The sequence below is a fragment of the Panthera onca genome, chromosome F1, assembly GCF_046562875.1.
Source record: "Panthera onca isolate mPanOnc1 chromosome F1, mPanOnc1 haplotype 2, whole genome shotgun sequence".
NCBI classification, from domain to species: domain Eukaryota; kingdom Metazoa; phylum Chordata; class Mammalia; order Carnivora; family Felidae; genus Panthera; species Panthera onca.
The window spans coordinates 8,510,008-8,533,202 of record NC_138355.1 but is presented as its reverse complement, the minus strand read 5'-3'; the positions used below and the strand labels follow the sequence as shown (position 1 = coordinate 8,533,202).

General features: G+C 41.9%; 1 protein-coding gene across 3 annotated transcripts in view; it reads right to left on the bottom strand.

The window, feature by feature from the left end:
• ADSS2 (adenylosuccinate synthase 2) overlaps nt 1-23,195 on the bottom strand; it is a 39,853-nt gene that overhangs the window by 4,621 nt on the left and 12,037 nt on the right. Inside the window, exons 2-13 of one of the 3 annotated variants that reach the window (XR_009613360.3) lie at nt 22,583-22,685; nt 21,706-21,774; nt 19,981-20,031; nt 13,626-13,692; nt 13,268-13,375; nt 12,182-12,263; nt 9,821-9,947; nt 7,596-7,750; nt 5,643-5,767; nt 4,317-4,414; nt 3,950-4,118; nt 1,521-3,106 (exon numbers count right to left, since the gene is read on the bottom strand). Coding sequence is in view for 2 of the 3 variants with exons in the window: in XM_060643341.3 (XP_060499324.1) it covers nt 1,368-1,517; nt 4,317-4,414; nt 5,643-5,767; nt 7,596-7,750; nt 9,821-9,947; nt 12,182-12,263; nt 13,268-13,375; nt 13,626-13,692; nt 19,981-20,031; nt 21,706-21,774; nt 22,583-22,685 (1,135 nt within the window). In the remaining variant the exon portion in view is untranslated. The other 2 variants (XM_060643341.3, XM_060643340.3) reach the window with 2 other exon arrangements.

The window sequence follows — 23,195 nt, the reverse complement described above, 5'->3', positions numbered from 1 at the left end:
TTGTTTATAATGTTCGATCCTTGGGATGAAAAGGTCCCCACTTTTCCCGGTGTCACTATTTAGCTTTGCCAGGTGTCTTTTGCTATCCGTGGCTGTCCTGACAGCAGACTGTGCTGATTTCTAAACAGAACGTGCAGTCGGCATCCAGCACAGGTGTGAGCCTTACCGGTTCCAGTTTTAATCGTGGGGTATTTCCAAGTTGTCGATGCCTGATAATTAGGTCAGTAAGATACTGGCCCAAACCAGCAGAGACCGAAAGAACCCTTGATCAAGTCCCTAATAACTAGATCAGCATCTGATAAATACAGGATGCTAGGAGGTTCTGCAAGTATCAGCATAACTTTTATATCTCAAGAAAGGAGAATGGGCTGGAAGCAAATGCCATTTTAACTTGCAGAGCCTGGACCAGTCTATAGGAATCTCTCAACATCGTACCACACCTTTATGGTCTTTTATACAAGTCACTGTTAAAGTCACTACTGCTTGTGTTTCAAAACAATGCTGACTGAGAGCCACAGTAAACATGCTGACTTCACTCTGGCATCAGGCTGGTCAGGACAGCTAGCAATGTGGAAAACCAGGCTTGTATTTGAGAGGAGCAAAAGAGCAAAGAAAGCAATGTGTTAAAAAGAAAGACTTTCGGTAACTGGTCAGAGCCACTACTTGGTTATGCCTAACTCCCTGGCCAGCTTAGATTTGTTTCTTAATGTGGGTTTATTCTTTGCTCTTCTTGTAGATCTTTTCAAATTGGATCGCCTATTTTCTGTACCTGTTATTCCCTAATTATTCAAGAAACACCCCCAACTCCCAAGGAATGGAAAGACTGCAAACCATTTTTGGTGGAGGTGAAGACACAAAAGAGTTTGTTACTAAGAGGGAGAAAGCGGGGCGCCCGGGTGGCTCAGTCGGTTGAGCGTCCGACTTCAGCTCAGGTCATGATCTCACGGTTCGTGAGTTCGAGCCCCGCGTCAGACTCTGTGCTGACGGCTAGGAGCCTGGAGCCTGCTTCAGATTCTGTGCCTCCCTCCCTCTCTCTCTCTGCCCCTCCCCAGCTCATGCTCGCACTCTGTCTCTGTCAAAAATAAATAAACTTAAAAAAACAGAAAAACAAAAAAACTAAGAGGGAGAAAGCAACGAGCATAAGTGTAAAAGTAACCTGCTGTCTTCAGGCATCTGAAGGACTTAAAGAAAGGTGATTATATTTATCCTAAGAAATAAGATTATTTTGTATCTTCCTGGGCATTTATACAAATCATGAGCACTCTACAAATTAATAATGATCTTCCTCTAATCCCATCTCAAAGATACAGTCAAGTTAGAAGCAGAGAAAAAGTAGAGATGGCTGTTCATAAAGAGTTTATATTTACCTGGAATTTGAAGCTCATCTTCAATAAATCGAACGTAATTTTGTGCATTAACAGGGAGCTCTTTAAACGTCCTTGCATTTGATATGTCTGTGTTCCAACCTGGGAGAGTCTTGTATTGAACTTCAACTTTATTTAAGACTTCTTGGTTTGCTGAAAGTTAAAGAGGATGTATGCTTTCTCATGGTATAACACTGTCTATTGCTAAATAAGTGATTTGCTAGGTCATAGGTTCCTGATCTCTTCTCAAAATCCTTGGAGCCAGATGTGCTTTGAAATGCAGAAAAAATGTTCTGCTTTGTTTTCCTCCAGAGTTTAGGAAGGTCAAACAGTACATTTACCATTTGAGGCGGTATTTTTATAATCAAACACATTCCTGCAGCCACCAGATTATTCACTCGAAGCAGATAGATGATTGGTTCTAATATCAACTCAGGTCAGGTCTGACTTTGGTGCCGACCTTTCCATTTTTTAGAGCTTTCCAGATTTCCACACCGTGGATTAGAGGCTGCGGACCTGCATAAAGGCAGCAATCTCACAGAAAGGAGACTGGTGGACTCGCTCTCATCTGGGAAATCTATGATTTTGGTGACTGCACAAAAGCTTAGCTGGAAATTTTCTTCATGATCTCACCTAACCATTTTCTCTGTACCCCCTGGTAGAAACTAAAAGCCTACGAAAGTAAGAACAGTTTCTTCGACCAGAGACAGTACGGTGGCTGCTGTGGTGTACCATCCAGATTTCCTGCTTCCGGATGGAGGCCCTGCCCACCCCCCTTGCTGAGGAAGCACCCCTGCTGAGGATCAGGTTCAGAATCTCCCCAGAGACCGCCCTCCGCTGGAAGGAGCTGCCTCCCTGGAGCAGCGCGTATCCCACGACCGGTCAACGTGGACCACAGGCAGCACAAAACTGCAGTTTCTGAGAAAAAGCAAACTCACGAGCAAGTCCTGAAAACAACTCCACCATCTGCCCAGGGACAATGTCCTGACGACTAAAGGTCAGGACACTGGAGTCAGAGGAGAACAATGGTCCCACTGACTGAGAAGGCAGATACCAGATTTCAGGGAGGTTGAAGCAGTGAGAATCACGGTCCAAGCATCAGAAAGGAAGGAGCTATACAGAGAGCTCCTACCCCTCAGAGACCCTGTGAAAGTCCCCTGGCTAACGTTCACCTTTACATGCTAAGACTGGGACCCCTGGAGGCTTACAGACAGCAGGGGCCACAGGTGAGTGCGACAGGTTCTAGAGTTCCAACAGTGCTGTCGGAAGGGAAGGGACAGACTACACTGAAGCTCCAGCCAGCACTGCCACATTGGAGAGATCTCTTTATACCCCAGTAACTCTCCTGGCAGCAGCCGAGACAGCAGAAACACTGCTTCATTTAAATAACGATGATCAGTAGGTTAAGCGTCTGACTTCAGCTCGCATCATGATCTCACGGTTCACCAGTTTGAGCCCCGCGTCGGGTTCTGTGCTGACAGCTCAGAGTCTGGAGCCTGCTTTGGATTCTGTGTCTCCCTCCCTCTCTCTGCCTCTCCCCTGCTTGTGCATGCACTCTCTCTCTCTCAAAAATAAACATTAAAAAAAAAATTAAAAATGATGCGCCAGAGTACAACTGACCGCAGACCCTCTATAATAAAGCCTAAAACCAACCTCTGCCAAGATCCACAGAGGAAATAGAATTTGTAGACGGACTCACACCAGGTTAGAGGCTTGGGAAACACCTTGGGTTCTTCCTGTAACTATACAAACACAGTGGAAAACCAAGCTCACGCAAGTTCAAGATGATCAGCCAGTAATTCAACTGTCCCCTAAAACAAGAACCAATACTCTTCAGAGGGAGGTAACGGAATCTGAGTCACTACAACATAAGCGCATTCACCCAGAAGTCATTAGACAGAAATAGAGATCCATGGGGCACCTGGGTGGCTCAGTCAGTTATGCGTCTGACATTGGCCCAGGTCATGATCTCATGGTTCATGAGTTCGAGCTCCATATCAGGCTCTGCTCTGACAGTGTGCAGCCTGCTTCGGATTCTCTGTCTCCCTCTCTCTCTGCCCCTCCCCCACTGATTCTCAGTCTCTCAAAAATAAATAAATAAATTTAAAAAAAAACTAAAAAAAAGAAGTAATAGTAGTGAACCACAATCCACTTAAAAAACAGTCACGAGAAACCAAACTGGAGACGGCCCAGCTGTCAGACTAACAGAAAACGGCTTTCAAGGGGCTTCCAAGAACTTGCAGCGACCCTCGGTTCCCAAGGACTGGTCGTCATTAGCAAGCCACAACACCCACCAACCTACAAGCTTCATTAAGCTAGTAGATATTCCTTTGTTTGGCGGATCCCCCGTCTCACAGGATGACTAAACAAATGAACAGTTAGTTCCTATTTCCGAAAGCTGGTAACATTTACTGAACTTCCTGAGTAACTGAAAAAATCATGTAGCTACAGATATGCTTGAAGAAACACATTGTCTCATGTGGGAAGTCTCCTTACAACCACCCACTCTTGACACAGGAGATTAGACAAAACCACTCGTGTGGCTTGAAGGACGGGGTGGGTTAATGTATTAAGAGCCTGCTTACCCTTACAGGCAGCACTCTTCTACTCCACATTTCTCAAGGGGGGGTGGGGAACGGAACATCTATGAAGAAGTCACTTTCAAAATAGGGAAGGTGAGATTCAGGGGCCGCATCGCTGAGCTCAGAACTGCCACGTTTCTTCTTTCTTCCTTTGAGTCTGAACACATGCGTCCTGCAACCCGGAACCCAAACGCACGGCAGCTACGAAACTGAGGCCAGTGACAAGTGACTATACTCACGCGGTTCCCAAAGAACAGGGCAACCCTGTGGCTACCTGCCACCGACCGTGCGGGAGAGCTATTGGAGACCGCTCTAACACATCCCCTGATGCCCTGATAACGTTCTGTGTGCCGCAGACTGAAGAACGTACCTGGGAAATGAGGTATGATTTCACCATCGAGCTTGTAAGCAACCCCAACTTTGATTTCCGTAAACATGTCCAAAATATCCAATTTGGTAAGTGCCAACCTAAGCGGAAGGAGAGGCCACGTTAAAACAGCAGACTCTTCGAGGCTCTAACATCTAACGCGATGAGGAAGTAAAGAATTCGTACCAAGCTAAGCATTCCAAAGCAATTCTGAAAACTGGTTAGGATTATCTTCTGAAGTGTGCCACACATAAAGCGTGCATTTTCCTCATGATAAAAAAATGACTTACCTACTTGTGAGGAGCTCTCATAATTCCATTTTCCCTGACTGACCCATATCATCTTGCTTAGCTTTCTTATGAGGGATCAACACACACGTGAGGGGCAGTGGCCCGGTGTAAAGGACGCAGTCTATGGGACCCAGCAGAACTCGCTGTCCCACAGAGAGGATGACAAGATACATGGACATTTATGCATACACCATAGGCCCTCATCTCGTCACTCTAGTCACCATCGCCTCCGCCCTTCTGCTCAGAAACTGTCAAAGCAGAGTGAGGGAACTACATCAAGGACCTCTTCATGATACATCCAATCTCCCAATTAACTGACTGGGAAATAACTTAAGGGGAAATCTATGGCATTAGATAAAATAACAGGTTTGAGAATCTCATCCACAAGGTATCTTTTTATTCTTTATTTTGCTCTTTGCTAGAAGCTAACCCAGAGTAATAAAGACATGAATACGTTTATTTACATATTTGCGTATATGTGTTCATAGCAACTTTTACTGAGCATTTTCAGGGAGCCAGGCAGCGTGCTGTACGCTCTCACTATATTTCTCGCCCAATTTTCAAAATACTCGTGTGAAGTTGGTATCATCATCTAGGTTTTAAAGATGATGAAAAAAGGCACAGAAAGATGAACCTGCCCAAAGCCACAGCACAACGCGTGAGTTGGAGATTTGAAAACAGTAGTTAGACATTCATCAAGCCCATGCACCAGGTCGGTCATACTGCCTCCTCTCCATAAAGGCAAAGTGTGCCAACCCATCTACCTACTTATCTTATTTCCCTCTACACTTGCATGTGGAGGATCCTGATTCCGTTTTCCCAACCCAGATGTCTAGGAAGACAATGTGGGGTCCTTTCCCTTGGACACCCTTCCCCTGGATCTTGGGCCCCCTGCACTTTGAGCTACAATTGCATTTGGGGGCTAAAGAGTGACACTACCACCAGGATACTACTCTTAAGGTTGCAATCCACAAACACTAACCTTTGGTCATGAACCCTCCTGTACTTTCCTGAAATAAATGTTTCCGAGAATACTCACGCAGTAAATCCATTAATCATATGAGCGTATTTGAGCAAAACGAGGTCCAGCCAGCCACACCTTCTTTTCCTTCCAGTGGTTACCCCAAACTCGCGACCTCTTGTTTGTAGTAATTCTCCAATTTCCTGGGAAATCAAAAATAGGGCTTTTGGACTACACTACCAGTGCTGTAAATCTAGTAGAATTAATTATATCTAAGATCATATAACAAGTCGAAGTCTCCTAGAGATGAACATCTCTCAAAAACTAACGAAGTGGAAGACAGAATTCCATCCAGATGATGGATGTTGCGTGAGGCATTATTTGGAAGCGATCCACCTTTGGCTTTGTTTTTTACCATTTCTTTAAAACCAGTAATTTTTATGATGTCAGAGAACTTCTTAAGATTTAGATTAACATATAAGAATAATAAATGCTACATATGAAAAACAAAGTTGTCAGTAAGTATTTATTACAAAAGACAAGCCAATTATTTGCAAGAACAACTGTAGCCTGATGATCTTCCTGAAAACCAGAAGACAAACTCTCAGCTAGCAAGGAGTCAGTCGCTAACGGCACGATGCTCTTTCAAAGAGAAGGAAGGTCGACAACAGCACTCCAAGTTCTAAGCCACAGCCATTGTCTACAACCTAACCTTCGGCCCATGGTCTATCTATTCCCTACTTTACACCTTTCCGATTAAAGTCATTACCTCTCGTATTCTGACATTGACACAACTATGTAGTTTTTAGACTGCTGCTCTGTCAGGTTTGAATCCCAGCCCCGTCCGTCTATGTGCAAGTTATGGTGACTCTCCGTGCCTCAGTTTCCTCATGCGTAGAAGCCGGGGGGGGGGGGGGGGGGCGGGCAGGGGTTGGCGACACCACCCAGCTCCCTGAGCTGTCGTGGGGTCCACAGAGCTCCCGAGTATACAACACTTCAACAGTGCCTGGCCCGCCATCACCACCACTAAGTGTCGGCGAAGGTTAGCCCAGGTCCGGAGGTCACTCTCCTCAGCCCTGGTTCCTGACAGGCTCCTAGTGCAAGGCAGCTGTTATTTTTAACCACCTTTTTCTCCTCCCCCACCTTGATCTCCCTCGTGTACCCACCTTCCCAAAGCCTTGCACCTACAAGCACCCTTTTTTTTTTTAATGTTTATTTATTTTTGAGAGAAAGAGACAGACCACGAGTGGGGGAGGGGCAGAGAGAGAGACAGACACAGAATCTGAAGTGGGCTCCAGGCTCCGAACTGTCAGCACAGAGCCCAAGGCAGGGCTCGAACCCATGAGCCGTGAGATCACAGTCTGAGCCTGAAGTCGGACGCTTAACCAACTGAGCCACCCAGGTGCCCATAATCCACAAGTACCTTTAAGTGCCCTCTAACATTTCTCTTTTGTTGCCAATATGCTGCTACTTCAGTGAAGTGCACAGGAAGGTAAGAATTTGTTAAGGGGGGGAGGGGAGCAGAAGTTTATATTTTTTATTTAACTATTTTTTTTTTTGAAAGAGAGAGAGCTGGGGAGGGGCAGAGGGGAGAAAGAAGGAGAGAGAGGGAGGGAGAGAGAGAGAATCCCAAGCAGGTTCCACACTCTGTGGACATAGGGCTCAATCCAACAACTCTGGGACCATGAACTGAGCCAAAATCAAGAGTTGGATGTTCAACTGACTGAGTCACCCAGGAGCCCCCAGAAGTTTTACGGGGGCACCTGGGTGGATCAGTCGGTTAAGCATCTGACTTCGTCTCAGGTCATGGTCTCATAATTTGTGGATTTGAGCCCCGCATCGGGCTCTGGGCTGACAGCTCAGAGCCTGGAGCCTGCTTCGGATTCTGTGTCTCCCTCTCTCCCTGCCCCTCCCCCACTTGTACTCTGTCTCTCTCTCTCTCTCAAATATAAATAAATAAACAAACATTAATAAAAAAAAAAAACCCAACAACAAAACTTTCGGAATTGGATCAGCTGAAAACGGGCTTACATTGTCCTGCTCTGTAGGAAAGGCCCCGATGCCAACTCGAGTCGTGTAGGCTTTCACGACCCCATATACTTCTCCGACATTTTGAGGGGGCATCCCCAGCCCGGTACAGACACCTCCAACCGTACAGTTTGAAGAGGTCACAAAAGGATAAGTTCCTAAAAAGAGAAACAAATATTAAACTATACACACATGGACATACGTTACTTGGAAACAGAATTATAATGAAAAATCCACATTTGAGTATATTCCAGGTAGTGGACAGACTTGACTAGAACCGTCCCCTCAAAACCTCAGTGTTTTCCTCTTGATCCTTTCTGTCCGTAACGAGGTAACAACACAGGCGGTTAGAGCTGGCAGGTGTGGGCACTGGAGAGGCTCTGTGGGCGTGTGCATGCTTACTCAGCTCTGCTCGGTGGGTGCTCGCCAAAGCCTGCTAGATGACGTGATGCCAAAACCCTGGTGTTCGTCCACTATGTAGACTTACAATCTACGTACTTTTAATACTCTTCTGTTAATTTGAAAACAAGTTTGTCTTACTTCCTTGATACAAATTTTTAAGACACATCAGCAACCCAGAGTGACACCAGTACACTATGAAAGTCTGTGGTCTTCATTACCCTTCCTTCTGATCTCTGTTCAGGGAAGAACCCCCAGAATGACAAGGGAAGCTAAGAGGGGTGTACTCCCCCAGCCCCAAAGATCCTGGATCCCCACTTAAACTATCCACTAAGCTAATCAGACACTCTGCTTTCTTCCCAGACTGCACAGACATATTAAGCAGTCAAAAATCCATTATCTACTGTAATAGAAATACACTTTTTAATTGGTTTACTTGGGAGTCAAAAGCTGATGAAAGGTCAGTGAGAGCTGAGAACAATCAGACTTATCCTGAGGGATCAGGCTCAGGCAGAGGCCAACAACCTGATAGGGCAGTAGCTGGACGGTATTGACTCGTTCACTTTTCGAAGATGGAAGAAATACCCTAATGTGCTCAGAATCTCACACCCAAGATGTTAAACAGATTTCCACAGACCTTAGAGTGGACATGTTTAAGGACAGGGTTTATTCTTGATATTTAAAGAAAGGCTGAATTAAAAGTAAAGATCCTTCCATAGGATTCCTCTCATCATCAAATGGAGCATGAACCAAACAATGAAAATCAGTTTACAGAATCCCGAACCCACTGACCCAAACGGTGATTTCATTTTTCTCATAAACTACAAAACTTAACACATGTATTATATTTTCCACAACATTCTTTTCAAAAAACAGATGAGTGGCAGATGGCAAACTTCCATCATTCCTGAATATACAAGCCTGGCTTTAAAATCCTGTAAGGCTGGGAATGTAAGTTGGTACAGCCACTCTGGAAGACAGTATGGAGGTTCCTCAAAAAATTAAAACTAGAACTACCCTACGACCCAGCAATTGCACTACTCGGCATTTATCCATGGGATACGGGTGTGCTGTTTTGAAGGGACACATGCACTCCCTGTGTTTATAGCAGCACTATCAACAATAGCCAAATGTCCATCGATGGATGAATGGATAAAGAAGATGCGGTATATATATACAATGGAGTATTACTCAGCAATCAAAATGAATGAAATCTTGCCATTTGCAACTACCTGGACGGAACTGGAGGGTATTATGCTAAGTGAAATTAATCAGTCAGAGAAAGACAAAAATCATATGACTTCACTCATATGAGGACTTTAAGAGACAAAACAGATGAACATAAGGGAAGGGAAACAAAACTACAAAAACAGGGACGGGGACAAAACAGAAGCGACTCATAAATATGGAGAACAAACAGAGGGTTGCTGGAGGGGTTGTGGGAGGGGGGATGGGCTAAATGGGTAAGGGGCACTAAGGAATCTACTCCTGAAATCATTGCTGCACTATATGCTAACTAATTTGGATATAAATTTTAAAAAATAAAAAAAATTTAAAAAAAGAAACTCAAATTGAATGTTGGAGACATTAAATAAAATTATAATTAAAAAAAAAAGAAGTGTACTTGTGGTGAGCACTGAGTAATGTACAGAATTGCTGAATCACTATATTGTACACCTGAAACTAACATTACACTGTATGCTAACCAGAATTTAAATAAAAGTTTTTTAAAAGTTAAAAAAAAAAAATCCTGTACGGGAACGTTAATTATTTATATCCTAAGTACTTTAGGGCTTGGTTAAGCCCCCATGAAGTCATAGCTCACTCACCAAAATCAATATCTAGTAGGGCTGCATTCGCACCTTCTACCAAGATTTTCTTTGGTGGTCCATGTAGGGCCTCATAGAGGAAGTAAACTCCATCTCTCACCATTGGTTTAATCCTTTCCATGTAACCCTACAGGCAAAGACAAAATCCAATTCCAGTGTGTACTAACAAATGTACAACATGATCAGTACAAGTAAAACTTCCCTGACTCTAAGACAGGTAAGACTTAACTAACGCAAAACAGGAGGGGCTGGTGATGGTACCCAGTCTACTGGACATGTGGACTAGCTTTGGTCTCTCGTCCTGATTCTCCAGAACCAGAAAAGAGACCCTTCCACATTAACCTTACTGCAAGTTCTGATGACAACCTTCCTCGTGGCCAAGACTCATTCTTCACAAACCAGCTTGCAGGAAAATGAAAAGAACCGGGTATGTTACATTGTGCTTTTGCGTCCGGTGAGGTCTTGAAAAAGCTACATGCAACTTGCATCAGGGTGACTGTCAAAATGTTGGTGCGGGTCACCAGTGTCATGCAAATATTGACAACTGATTGTTAACACTCTTTTGCCATTGTATTCCATTACAGCAATAGCTCAGCAGTATTACTAGTAGGTAATATCAAATACTATTTTACACACGAGCATTAAAAAATTTTCACAAAACATATTAAAAGCATTAATAATCCTGCTTAATTTTAGAATTCAATTAAAAACGTCATATAAACAAGAGTTCCCCCAAGGCCTAAAGTACAAATACAATAAAACCTAGTTTCGGGGCACGTAGGTGGCTCAGTCAGTTAAGCGTCTGACTCTTGATTTTGGCTCAGGTCATGATCTCACAGTCGTGAGATCAACCCCACATAGGGCTCCGAGACGGTCATGGAGTCTGCTTAAGATTCTCTGTCTCCCTCTCCTCCTGCCCCTCCCCCTCTCGCATGAGTGCACATGTGCCCATGCCCTCTCTCCCTCTCTCAAAAACAAGTAAGGAAGCAAACTCCTAGTTTCAACTATGTTTCAATATTTAGCCAGACTAGTATGGAAATTCCAAGATCCACTTGTGAAGTCACCAGAATGTGTTACACCAACTGATCAAAGTATGGTCCCCCACCTTGGCTCTGGTCTCCTGCTTATTCCTGTTTTAGTCCTTTTTTTATGCCTGAAGTGACCATACCGTTCATCATGTCCCTTATTCCTTCAAGCGCTGGTTCAACAAATAGCACCTATTAAGAATCTTCTTACCCAATTCTGTTCATTGTTATTCATCTACTTCACATGAAACATGCATAAAATGGAACTGAAAAGCCATAACCATACTTTAGCACATAAATATTTCCAAGTTGCTAGCAATAAATTTAAAATATTTGCTGCATGACAGAACGAAAAACAATGGCAGTGTATCCTAAGCAATGAGCAATACACTGAAATCTAAATACTCAGCATTTAGAATCTTCCTTGGAGGTCTTTTTTTTTCTTTTTTTCTTTTTAAGGAATTTAGTGAGTAGATAGGCCTAAAGTCTATAATCATTCTAGAATAACATAGGAGGTTTGTAAATTCCTATTCAGTTCTGGAATTGATGTTCATACCGATTTACAGAAGAGAAGGAGTAATAATCAGATACACAGGAAGCAGCTTGAAACTCACCAAAGACCAGGGAGGAATGGAAGGTGGAGAAGGCAGGAGACTCATCTACTAACTCAGGCCCCTGACGCCTAACAGCTGCCAAATGTGGGCCCAACCTTTGCCAATCACCTTGGTCTCATAAGAGAACAGTGCTAAAGAGACCGGCCCTGGGGGCCCTCCTTCCAGAACGTGCTGGCCAGCTTTAAAAGTCAACAGCCCTGGCCGTCCCTCTGTTGATCTCTGCTCCACATTGCTAGGAGGGATTTTTATTTTTTACATAATCCACATCGAGTCTTTTTTCTGCTCAGAATTACTCAACAGCTTTTCCTTAACTCCAGGATAAAAGCTAAAATCGTTATCGCTAGACAGAAGACCCCCAGAAGACCTCCCGCCCACCCCCGCCCCGCCAATATTTCATTTCAGCCACATCATGCGAAGTGACTCAAACATGCCCTGTCCTTTCCGGTAGGCCTTATGCTTTCAGACTTAAAAAGGACAATAATTTGCCATACCAGTCCTTACTTCCGGTATGTTACACAGTCTGTGTGGTACTTAATACACCGTAAATCATTTAATGTACATCTTCCCAGTCACAATGTGATTTCCATAAAGAAAATTAGAGACTGTATGCTCTTCATTCTTATGTTTGCAGGTCTTAACACAAAGCCCAAATGAATGATCTTAGATGTCAATCTGGCAAATGACTTTTTTAAAAGGACATTAAAGGGGCCAGAAAGCATTACCTTGAGTTTTTGTAATTCGCCTTCAATGTCGATTTCCAAAGTGGGGTATATAGATTTGTACTGGTTGGCCAGAACTTTGAACCTGAGAAACACGGATAAATCAAGATGTTCGCTCTGTGTAAAACCAGTCTGAATAGATCACTTGATTCGAATGGTTTCTGTAGATAAGTGGTTTTCATAACAAATCAATCCAGGACTGAAGCTACATTCTAAGACATAAAAGCTACACAGGAGATCAGTCATATGAATAAGTGATACATTCAAAATATTTTTTAATTCAAATGTAGGAATGCCAATCATATAATTAGGGTGATGTGTGTGGAGGGAAGGGGATGGCCTAAGATCTGTAACCAGTAGACTTAAATCAGTGTAAATTACATTGCGTCGTGTAAAAAAAAAAACAAAAGGAGACAGTCTACACAATGCTTTTTAAAGAGACAGAGGCAGAATTTAGCAACTGGTCTCCAGTAATCTCAGTGGAGGTGCCCTGATGGCACAAACTGCTGCCTGAAAATGTATTCAGCCATCGGGTCTTTGATGCCACCTGTCATTAGACACAACCAATTAACTCCCTGTCACTGAGTCACCACACAGCTTTGATGATTATTAGGTTTCTCATGGAGACTTTTCTAGAGAGTAAGCATCCATGAGGCAATTTCTATTTTTTAAGGTGAGCTTAAATATTAAATAGTTCACCAGTACCTAAGAGCCTAATTATGTCTAGGCTGGGGGAGTCTCTGGAACTGAAAATCTGAGGGGTCAAGACTCTAGGGGGCGGTAACCCGACCACAGTACCGCCACATCCCCCTGGAATCTGTTTCTCAGCAAACTATACCAAACTCCAATCCCTACATATAATTTTGACTTTGCCTTCTTGGGGTACTGCTAGGATACCAACAAGATGTTACTTTTCATGAAGTTAATTTGAAATTAAGTAATAAAAAGTAACTTTAATACTCCAAACAAAACAAAACAGCCAAACGCCACTATTCAACTAGAATACTGATCTTACCAATTTGCATCCTGGATATGAACAATCCCCAAAATCCCATGTGCTCTTTCCATTCTGAAACACAAGTTAGTTACCTCTCAGAAAAGCCCTCGAAGTCAGAAACAAGATCACACATCCGCAGTCCACTCCGAGCAGCTTTGGAAGAATAAACTGGGCCAATGCCCTTTTTTGTGGTACCCAAGCTTAAAAATAAATCAAAACGGGCTTTGAGTTAGACAAGAAAGAGGCACTTCTTATGGTCAGATCATTACAAAGAATGGAGTTACTTCGACTATTTTGTTTGTGCTGTTTTCTCTAAGTTTATCGTCACAACCCTATCGATTTCCTCTGAAATCCAAACATATTCTAATAATTTTTCTTAAACCTCTGGCCTAGGATTTAAACATAAGGGTCTGGATCTGCTTAAACTGCACCAAAAACAAAAACACATACTTTTTCCCGGCTTGTTCTTGTCTCTGTTGCTCCTGGATACCATCAGCAGCTTGATGAAAATCGAATACTGAGGAGAGAAACACCAAATCACAGTCGTTGAAACAGAGATCACATGGGAGGAGCAAAACATACTGCATTTTAAATTACTTAAGTTACAAATGCCTTCGGCCTACTTTCATCACGACGAATCAAATGGATGCTTTTAAGAAGCGTCAGTAATGGTGGGAGTGAAGTTATGACGCCAACAGGTACATGAATACGAAGATCATGCCCAATCGTTCATTCCTATTAATTGCAAACTCTATTATTTTAAAACTGGTCAGTAAGAGGGTAGTTTGAGCCTACCCTACAATCCCATGAAGCTTCACTTACTAGGACACCCTCTTTTCTTCAAGTTCTACCCTCCAGACATCTCTGCGTTATCTTGACATCTCACTCTCCCTCACCAGTCCCAAACTTCCGTCATCTCTCACCCCAAACCGTGGCTTCCTAATGAGTGTATTTCCACTCTTGGAAATTCAGATTATCTCGAATTCATAATTCTTAAGGCAGCAAAGCCGTCTTTCCAAGACACAAAATATGATGTCACCACCCCCTTGCCTTTAAAAACTCAATGGCTTTCTGTTGTTCAAAAGAAAAAGACAAAACTCCTTTATGTGGCCTCTCTTCTGGCTCCGTGCTCTGGTCCCCTTTCTGCCCTTGGGTCACACAGGCATTCTTTTACATTGATGGCTACAAGGCAGACACTTGTGTCTGAATGTGGCTCTTCCTGTGCCTGCGCGTGCACTCACAAACTCACGCCCCAGCAGTACTTTAGGAAGTCTCTTACCAGCTGATTTCCTGTGCCTACAAGTTCTCAAATATTTACCGACTGAATAAATAGCTACTTGATGGAACAGGCAGGCCTAGAATTTTGTCTTACAACTTTTAACCAAGGCTTCCTTTGTTTCCAAAAAGCCAGACAGGAATATAATTTATGTACCATAAAATTCACCCACTTGCAGCATCCAATTTAATCATTTTTCATACATTAAACCATGGCTTCTTTTCCCTGATTGCTATTGCTTCCATATAAATAAGTTGAAATGTTTACATTTTACACAGAACGACTGACATTAAGTTTCCTAGAAAGCATTGGTGGCTTAGGTAAAAGATCTGGTGGTATCAGAAGGCTTCTGTTGTAGTTATAGATGTTGAAACCAGAAAAATTCGAGGAAACCTGACCTTAATCCACCCTCTGATTAACCCTACCCCCTACAACCCCCTCTGCCCTAATTCCCTCTTTTGAGACGCTACAAAATTGTCAAGGCAGTCCTCTTCCCAACTGTATGGTTAACAGATTTCCCCAGTAGTCTGGAACAGGAGTTCTGACACCTCTTACACTAGGTGATTACAACACAGAGACTAAATTTTTATTGTGTGACATAAAATTACCCTGTAAATCACTATGCGTCTTCGTGCCACAGAAGCAGGTAGCAACAACATCCTTTTAAACTACACTGCCATATTGCACACCAAAAGGTATCTATGGGAATGTTCAGAGCAATATTATTTGCAGTAACTCAATACTAGAAATGAGTCAAAGCCTCATTAATGGGAAAATGGATAAACTGTGGCATTTTCATACAATGGGATACTATTCAGCAATGAAAAAAGTATAAAATATTGCTTCATTGAACAATAAGGATGAATCTCATGGGCACCCTGTTGAGTGGAAATCAAACGCAACAGATTAAATGTGTAATCTGTATCGAGTTCAAACAACGACGACGACAAAACCAATCTATAGTGGGAGAATAGCAGTCTCCCTTGGTGAGACGGAGTAGATAAGGACTGGGAAAGGTCATTAGAGTGATTTTGTTTATTTGTTTGACTGAAATATACTACCTAGAACACTACTTCCAGGCATACAACATAAAGATTCAATATTTGTATGTACAGGGTGCTTGGACAATTCTGGTTCTTGTAGTTCTAGAAGAGTTTTAGGACTGTTTCTTCTATTTCTGTGAAAAATATGATAGGGATTGCACTGAATGTGTAGATTGCTTTGGGTAGGACGGACATTTTCACAAAACGATTCTTCCAATCCACGAGCACAGAGCATCTTTCCATTTACTCGCGTCTGCTTTCTTTCATCAATGTCTTACAGCTGTCAGTGTATCAGTCCTTTACATGCTTGGGTAGCAAAGTAGCTTTTTCGGGCACTAGAAAGGCTCTGTTTAACAAGGTAGACACTGATTAAAGGGGTAAAATATGTGTACACTTTTTGTGCATTTTGCTGTTGTGTGTGAGATGTTAAAATGGTTACTTTTCTCTAATAATAGCTATTGTATACTATAGGGATTAGTTTATTACCATGTACAGCTAATAACCATTCTTATTTACTTTAGAGGAGCCCGAACAGTTCTTAAGAAGCTGTTTCATTAAAACTCAGACTTTGCCAAAGTGAGACGTTGGAGTGAGCTATTTCTTTTGCATAAAAAAACATTTTGCATTTAAGTATCTGCTGCATTTTCTATGCCCAAATAAGTTACAGTGGCAACTTGCAAACCACAAATAAATGGTTGATGGAAAGCAGGCAAACCATATTTCTCAGAAATTAATTTAGTACCTTGCCACTAAGCTAATGTTTCCTTAGGTTTTTCCAGGCCCCGGGGAGCTATTAGTGAACTCAGAATAATTACTTTCATAAAGCCTCATCGTGGCACAGAGCCTTAATACCCCCACTAACACTGTTTTTGAAAGAACGCTCTTCGTGTGAGGTTGCTTTGAACATGTCTTCCGTTGTCCACAGCCTAGATAAGGAAAACAAAAAATGCTGCCTTGGGGACTCAGTCTAATTTTTAAAATAAAAGATAATTATGCACTTTCAGTAGATAAGTTTTAATAACACCATCTTTTATTATTACAGTTAAGTTTTATTAACACCATTAATGTCGCACTGTATTAATGTGCCCATGTGAGCTTCAGGATCTGTAATACCCACGTCGCTTGATGCTCTTCTAAGTTGTTTTGGGGGTTTTATTAGTTGTGGCCACTCACTAGGAGATCTACCCTCTTAAGAGATTGTTAAGTCGCAAGAGAACATGGTCATCTACAGCCTCAGTGTTGCACAGGAGGTCTCTAGAACTCACTCAGGAGATGACACAAAGGTCATCTTTGCAGTGACACATCCCCAGCCACTGCATCGGAAACTATAGATTGCTACCCACCTTCTCCAAACTGCCAGATGCGACAGGTGGCTCCCCCCTCCTCAGACCGCATCACTGCATGCCACGGTGCGTTTGTTACAGATTTATCTTGTTTGTCATCTGTCTGCCCTACTACACCACACGCTCCATTTTTTCTACTGCTGAATCCTCAGTGCCCAACACTACGACTGGCACAGAGGAGCCATTCAATAGATAGTTGCTGAATCAAAGGACAGACACCAACTAACCTAGATTTCAAATGTTTAAAGAAATTTAAAGTCTTGGCCATTTCTCAGATCTCTTTCCATCGGTAAGTATCTCTTACATTACAAATTTTGTTAGGCGTTTCGAAGCGACAGGTCGCAATTATAATGTAATGGTTCCCTGCATGCTTGCTTAAGTATGCTAACGTAAAGAACTGGCCAACAATGGACTCATTTAAAAATTTCTTTAAAAGAAAATTAGCTGTTTAAAGCAAAAATTTAAGAATGCAATGTTGAGTTTATAACAATGTAGACATGAAATGTGGGACAGTAATAACACAAGGGACTGGATAAGGGGTATAGAGGGCATCTGGGTGGCTCAGTTGGTTAAGCGTCCGACTTCAGCTCAGGTCATGATCTCGCGGTTCATGAGTTCGAGCCCTGCGTCAGGCTCTGTGCTGACAGCTCAGAGCCTGGAGCCTGTTTCAGATTCTGTGTCTCCCTCTCTCTCTCTGACCCTCCCCCATTCATGCTCTCTGTCTCAAAAGTAAATAAACGTTAAAAAAAAAAAAATTAAAAAAAAAAAAAGAAACATTGCTTGTAAAAATCTTGGGTTAAATATTGTATCATGTTAAGGTAGATGATTAAAGATGCATATTATAGGGGCACCTGGGTGGCTCAGTTGGTTAAGCATCCAACTTCAGCTCAGGTCATGATCTCACCGCTCGTGAGTTCAAGCCCCGCATCAGGCTCTGTGCTGACAGCTCAGAGCCTGGCGTCTGCTTCACATTCTGTGTCTCCCTCTCTCTCTGCCCCTCCCCCCTCTCAAAAATAAATAAAAACATTAAAAAAAATTTTAAAGATGCATATTATAAATCCCAGAACTACCAAAATTCACAAAACAGGAGGTATAATTAATCAATCAATAAATAGTGCAGATAATATTTAAAATACTAAATCTAAAAGAAATCAGGAAAAGGAGGAAAAAAGACAATGGCAGGAATAGAAAACAAAAAGCAGATATAAATTCAGCCATAATGTTAATTAACTATATTTAGAAATAAATGATCTAAACACTCCAGTTAAAGGGGACACTGTCACAATGAATAAAAAGCAAGACCAACTATATTTTGTGTATAATAAATGCCCTGCAAATATAGATATGGATAAGCTAAGGATGGTGAGATTGAAAAAGATACCTCCTGCAAACGCTGATCTTAAGAAAGGTGTGCTGGTTCTTAAGAGTAAAGAATATTACCGCGGCACATTCCTGTGTATACCAACACACATGAGGACATCTCATCACGATCAAAGTTAATCCGCCAAAAACAGAAGTTTAAATAGACACACCACCCAAAGCACACAAAGCAGAAACTGACAAGATGTGAAAAGACAGACGAATCCAGTTACTGCTGGAGGTTTCAGCGTGCCTCTAAGTGACAGCAAGGAGACAGAATACCAGCGAGGACACAGAAGACGTGAACACCCTTTAACTGACACTTAAGGGACACCCCACTCTCAACAGAACACATATTCTTAGTGCATGTCGAACACTAACCAAAAGAGGCCCTATGCCAGGCCATAACACAAGTCTCGACAAATTGAAAACGAATGAGATCACACACAGAGTATGTTCTCTGTCTATAACAAAGTCAGGAATAAATAAGGGAAATCAGAAAAAGCATCCAATATTTACAAATGTAAACGCATTTCTCAATAACTCGTGGGTCAAAAAGAAATCACCAAAAAGCATTTTCAAATGAATGGAAATAAATGTACAAAATGTCAGTATTTGTGGAATGTAGCTAAAGTAGTATGAGACTCATACGCAGCTTTAAATGCTTACGTTAGAAAAGAAAGGTCTACGTCGATGATCTAATAAGCTTGAAAAGAAGCTAGAAGTGAGCAGATTAAACCCCCAGAGTATGTCAGTCCAGCACAGTTCACTTCAGAGAAATTATTTGAATGGATTACTGAGGTTTAGCCATAGGCTTCAGCCTCTGCTGGTAATTTGGAGGCACTGCTACTTAGCTGATACTTAAGAAACTTGATGGGGCTGCTCTTAAATGGAGGTCAAGGCTAAAACTAGAGCAGCTCTTGTCTCAGGAGACCTTTGTATTTAAATACAACTTAAGGGGTGCCTGGGTGGTTCAGAGGCTAAGTGTCTGCCTTTGGCTCAGGTCGTGAGCCCCCCACGTCAGGCTCTGTGCTGACAGCTCGGAGTCTGGAGCCTGCTTCAGATTCTGTCTCTGTCTCTCTGCCCCTCCCCTACTCGCTCTCTGCCTCTCTCCCAAATATAAAAAACATAAGAAAAAAGTTTTTTTTTAAATGCAACTTAAGAGCTTGCATCGGTCAGTTCTCTCTCTTTCCTGGTTAATGTCTCAAAACCATGTGACTGATAATTAACAATTCTATCCCTTCAAAGGTAGGACAGGAACAAGGAGACAAACTTCAAACTTCTTGGTGCTGCTTGAAGTTAATTTGAGAATCCAGTTTGTTCTAACAACGGACAAGGAGGCTACACTGAATAAAGTCTGAACCACTGAAAAAGCCACATGGGTACATTTTAGACACAAAGAGTCACTCTCAAGATTTTTTCCAGATAGAAGACCTGCTTTTTACATGAGTACTAATGTGCAAATAAATGCTCTTCATATTTGATATGGTTTATTATATCTTTTATTTTATTTTTTTTTAAGTAGGCTTCATGCCCAGCACAGAGCCCAACGCGGGGCCAGAACTCCCCACCCTGAGATCAACACCTGAGCTGAGATCAAGACTCAGATGCTTCACCAACTGAGCCAGCCAGGTGTCCCTAATATGCTTTATTCTATAACAGGATTAGAGATGTTTCTCATGAAATGCTGCTTATGTTATTCATTAGTTTAGCTAATTCCTCAGAAGTTAGTGATAACTTTGAGAATAAGGCAGTTATAAAAAAATGCATGTTATGCCCCTTACCAATGTGAGCTCTGTCAGATATGATGAGCCTTTTTTCCCAGCCTTCCAGACCTAGAGGGAAGGAGAAAAAAGATACGGTTAACTGAACACTTTGTATAATTTTTAAACCTTAATTTCTTTAGGGATACAATGTTTCAAAGTGTTTTTCACGGAAGTAATCACTAACACATCTTGTCTTCTGTACGGGATACATATTTAACAGGAATGTTCTGACCGGTCATTCATTATATATACACTCATGCACAAATTCTATCTTTTTAAATGTTTAACTCTAAAACGCTTCAAACTCAAGCCAGCCGGAGCCACATAAAATACTTCTAAGAATCCAAAAGCAAATGGTGGGAAAATGTCATTTTTGTTAGAGGCAGGGGAGGGGGAATTTGCTGCAGAGCAGGAGAAGAATTTTAAGAAAAGGGAGTTAATTTGGGGAATGGCACCCTTTCCCAAAAGACAATTATAAAAAGTGGGATTAGAGGCGCCTGGGTGGCTCAGTCCATCAAGCGTCTGACTTCAGCTCAGGTCATGATCTCATGGCTTGTGAGTTCAGCCCTGTATCAGGCTCTGTACCAACAGCTCGGATCCTGGAGCCTGCTTCGGATTCTGTGTCTCCCTCTCTCTCTGCTCCTCCCCTGCTCGTGCTCTGTCTTTCTCAAAAATAAATAAACGTTTAAAAATTTTTAAAAGATTAAAGAATTTAAAAGGAGACAGCACCACGTAGGTAAAAATGCAGGGAAGCAAAGAGGGATGAGAGCCGCAGGCAGCCAGGATTCTGTGACATCACATCAAACTGTCAGGAACACTTGAGGTTGGATTGCTACTTTTAAACTTGAACAACGAAATCGAATTGAGTATTTCCAACGAGCCAGGCTAAGGGCAAACAGTGCTTTTCCTCAACTGCGTATTTATTATTTGTGTTGCCAAGTGGCCCTCAAAGCCCAGCAAGGCAGCCAAACTGAATGTAAACAGACTTCCACAAATCCCAAAGAGATTAGCAAAGGCAGGAAATTAAGGCTTTAAAAAAATTGTTCTTAAGGAGATGGGAGTGAATCATGTCATAGAAAGAGCATCTCCCTCATGTGGAGGGAGGGACAGAAACAACCCTGTTTTTATCCCAGGGTTATACAACCCATGGGAACAACACTGACTGACTGTGTGCAAAGGGGACCTCACTGGTTTCCTGACTCCCACAAGCTAACGTTTGGTTTGGGAGGTGGGGATGATGAATCTCTGGGGTTTCTCCACCAGCGAACGGACAGTGATTCCAGGAGCCTGAAGAGAAACTCTATGGATGACCTGGGTGTCAAGAAATCAGGTCTTACACAATTACCTTATTCTGTTTGTCTTCTGTTTACAATACTGATCATACTGAATAAAATGTAACCGACATTGAAAACATTTGTCCGACAACAACCTGCAATTTTAAAGTATAAGACAAGGGAGCCTGGGTGGCTCGGTTGGTAAGCATCCGACTTCGGCTCAGGTCATGATCTCGCCATCCGTGAGTTCAAGCCCCGCGTCAGGCTCTGCTCAGAGCCTGGAGCCTGCTTCAGATTCTGTGTCTCCCTCTGTCTCTGCCCCACTCATGCTCTGTCTCTCTCAAAAATAAATAAACATTAAAAAAAAAATTTAAAGCATAAGACAAAATGTTTTGTCTGGTGTGAGATTTTTCAACAAACTTTACAATAAACAAACCAGTTACCAGGCAAAGCAGTCAGGCTTTCATACCTTTTCCTTTTTGGACATTTTTCTCTGCTTCCTCAAATAATCCAGGTAGATGAATTACCACACCATTTCCTAAAGGAAAGCAAAAAAAAAAAAAAAAAAAAAAAAAAGACCAACCTTAAATATTTATACTTATAATACAGATATAATGATATTAAAATACAGACATCTATGATAATTCTCATCTAGAATAGCAGATATATGAAGGACTTAATAAACAGAATATCTGATTTCTCAGGGAGTTACCACAGAAATGATTCCAAGTTTTTAACAGTAGAGTAATGTAAATACACATAGAATATAAAACACTAAAGTTACATTCAAAATAATTTGAAATTTCTTTGAAACAAAGTGAAACTTATTCTGAAAGAACCTAGTTAGGTCGGTCTAGGCAAACTGAACCAGGTTACAATGATGCTAAATCAATGCCTTTAAAATTGGGGAATCACACCCTATTAGTGGCCATAAAATCAATTTAGCGGGTTGTGATTAGCATTTTTAAAGATAAAAAACTAGGCCAAAAAACTTTAGATCGCATCACATTATAAGGGTTCAGCATCAATCCGTGAAACACCTCCTATATTTCTTACTGTGCATCAGTGTTTGGAAAGCTGATTTGATGATCTAATACTACTTTATAAATTTAAGATTGCCAATGGCCACAGTTAAATGCAAGTTATTCCAAAAAGTATTAGTGCTAAAAGACAGAGTTGTAAAATAGCCAGAGTTAGGTATATTCCAGAAGGTACCAAGGTCAAGATTAATAAGGGATCAGTGATTATTTGAGCAGTGAGAGATGAAATCAGCTTGGATAATGAAAAATGAACACCATTATCAATTGAGGGAAAAAAAACCCAAACGGTTCAGTTTATACACTCACCAATGAATGCAGTAACATTGGGATTAATTATTCCACTGGGTAAAAGATGAAAATCATATTCCACAGAATCTACAACAACTGTATGGCCAGCATTATTTCCTCCCTGAAAATATAAGACAGGGGAAAATTGACCCGGACAATAAATATGACAAATAACACATCTCCCTTCTAAAGTGAACTAGTAATTTCTTCTAAAATGTCAATATAACTGAAGAAAACCCAAGTATGTATTCGCCACAAATACTTATTTTTATTTTTTTTAATGTTTTATTTATTTTTGAGACAGAGAGAGAGAGAGAGAGACAGAGCATGAGCAGGGGAGGGGCAGAGAGACAGGGAGACACAGAATCCGAAGCAGGTTCCAGGCTCCAGCTGTCAGCACAGGGGCTTGAACTCGGGAGCCGCGAGATCGTGACCTGAGCCGAAGTTGGACGCTCAGCCGACTGGGCCACCGAGGCGCCCCACAAACACTTATTCTTTAGAGGGTTTATAATAGTTTGACTATACCCTCTTCTTCCCCCCACCACAGCACCCTGGTTTTTCCTGACGGGATCTAGAAAACTAATAAATTCAGGTTTCTAGAAGGTAGAAAGACATCTCCCCTCTTAAAAAG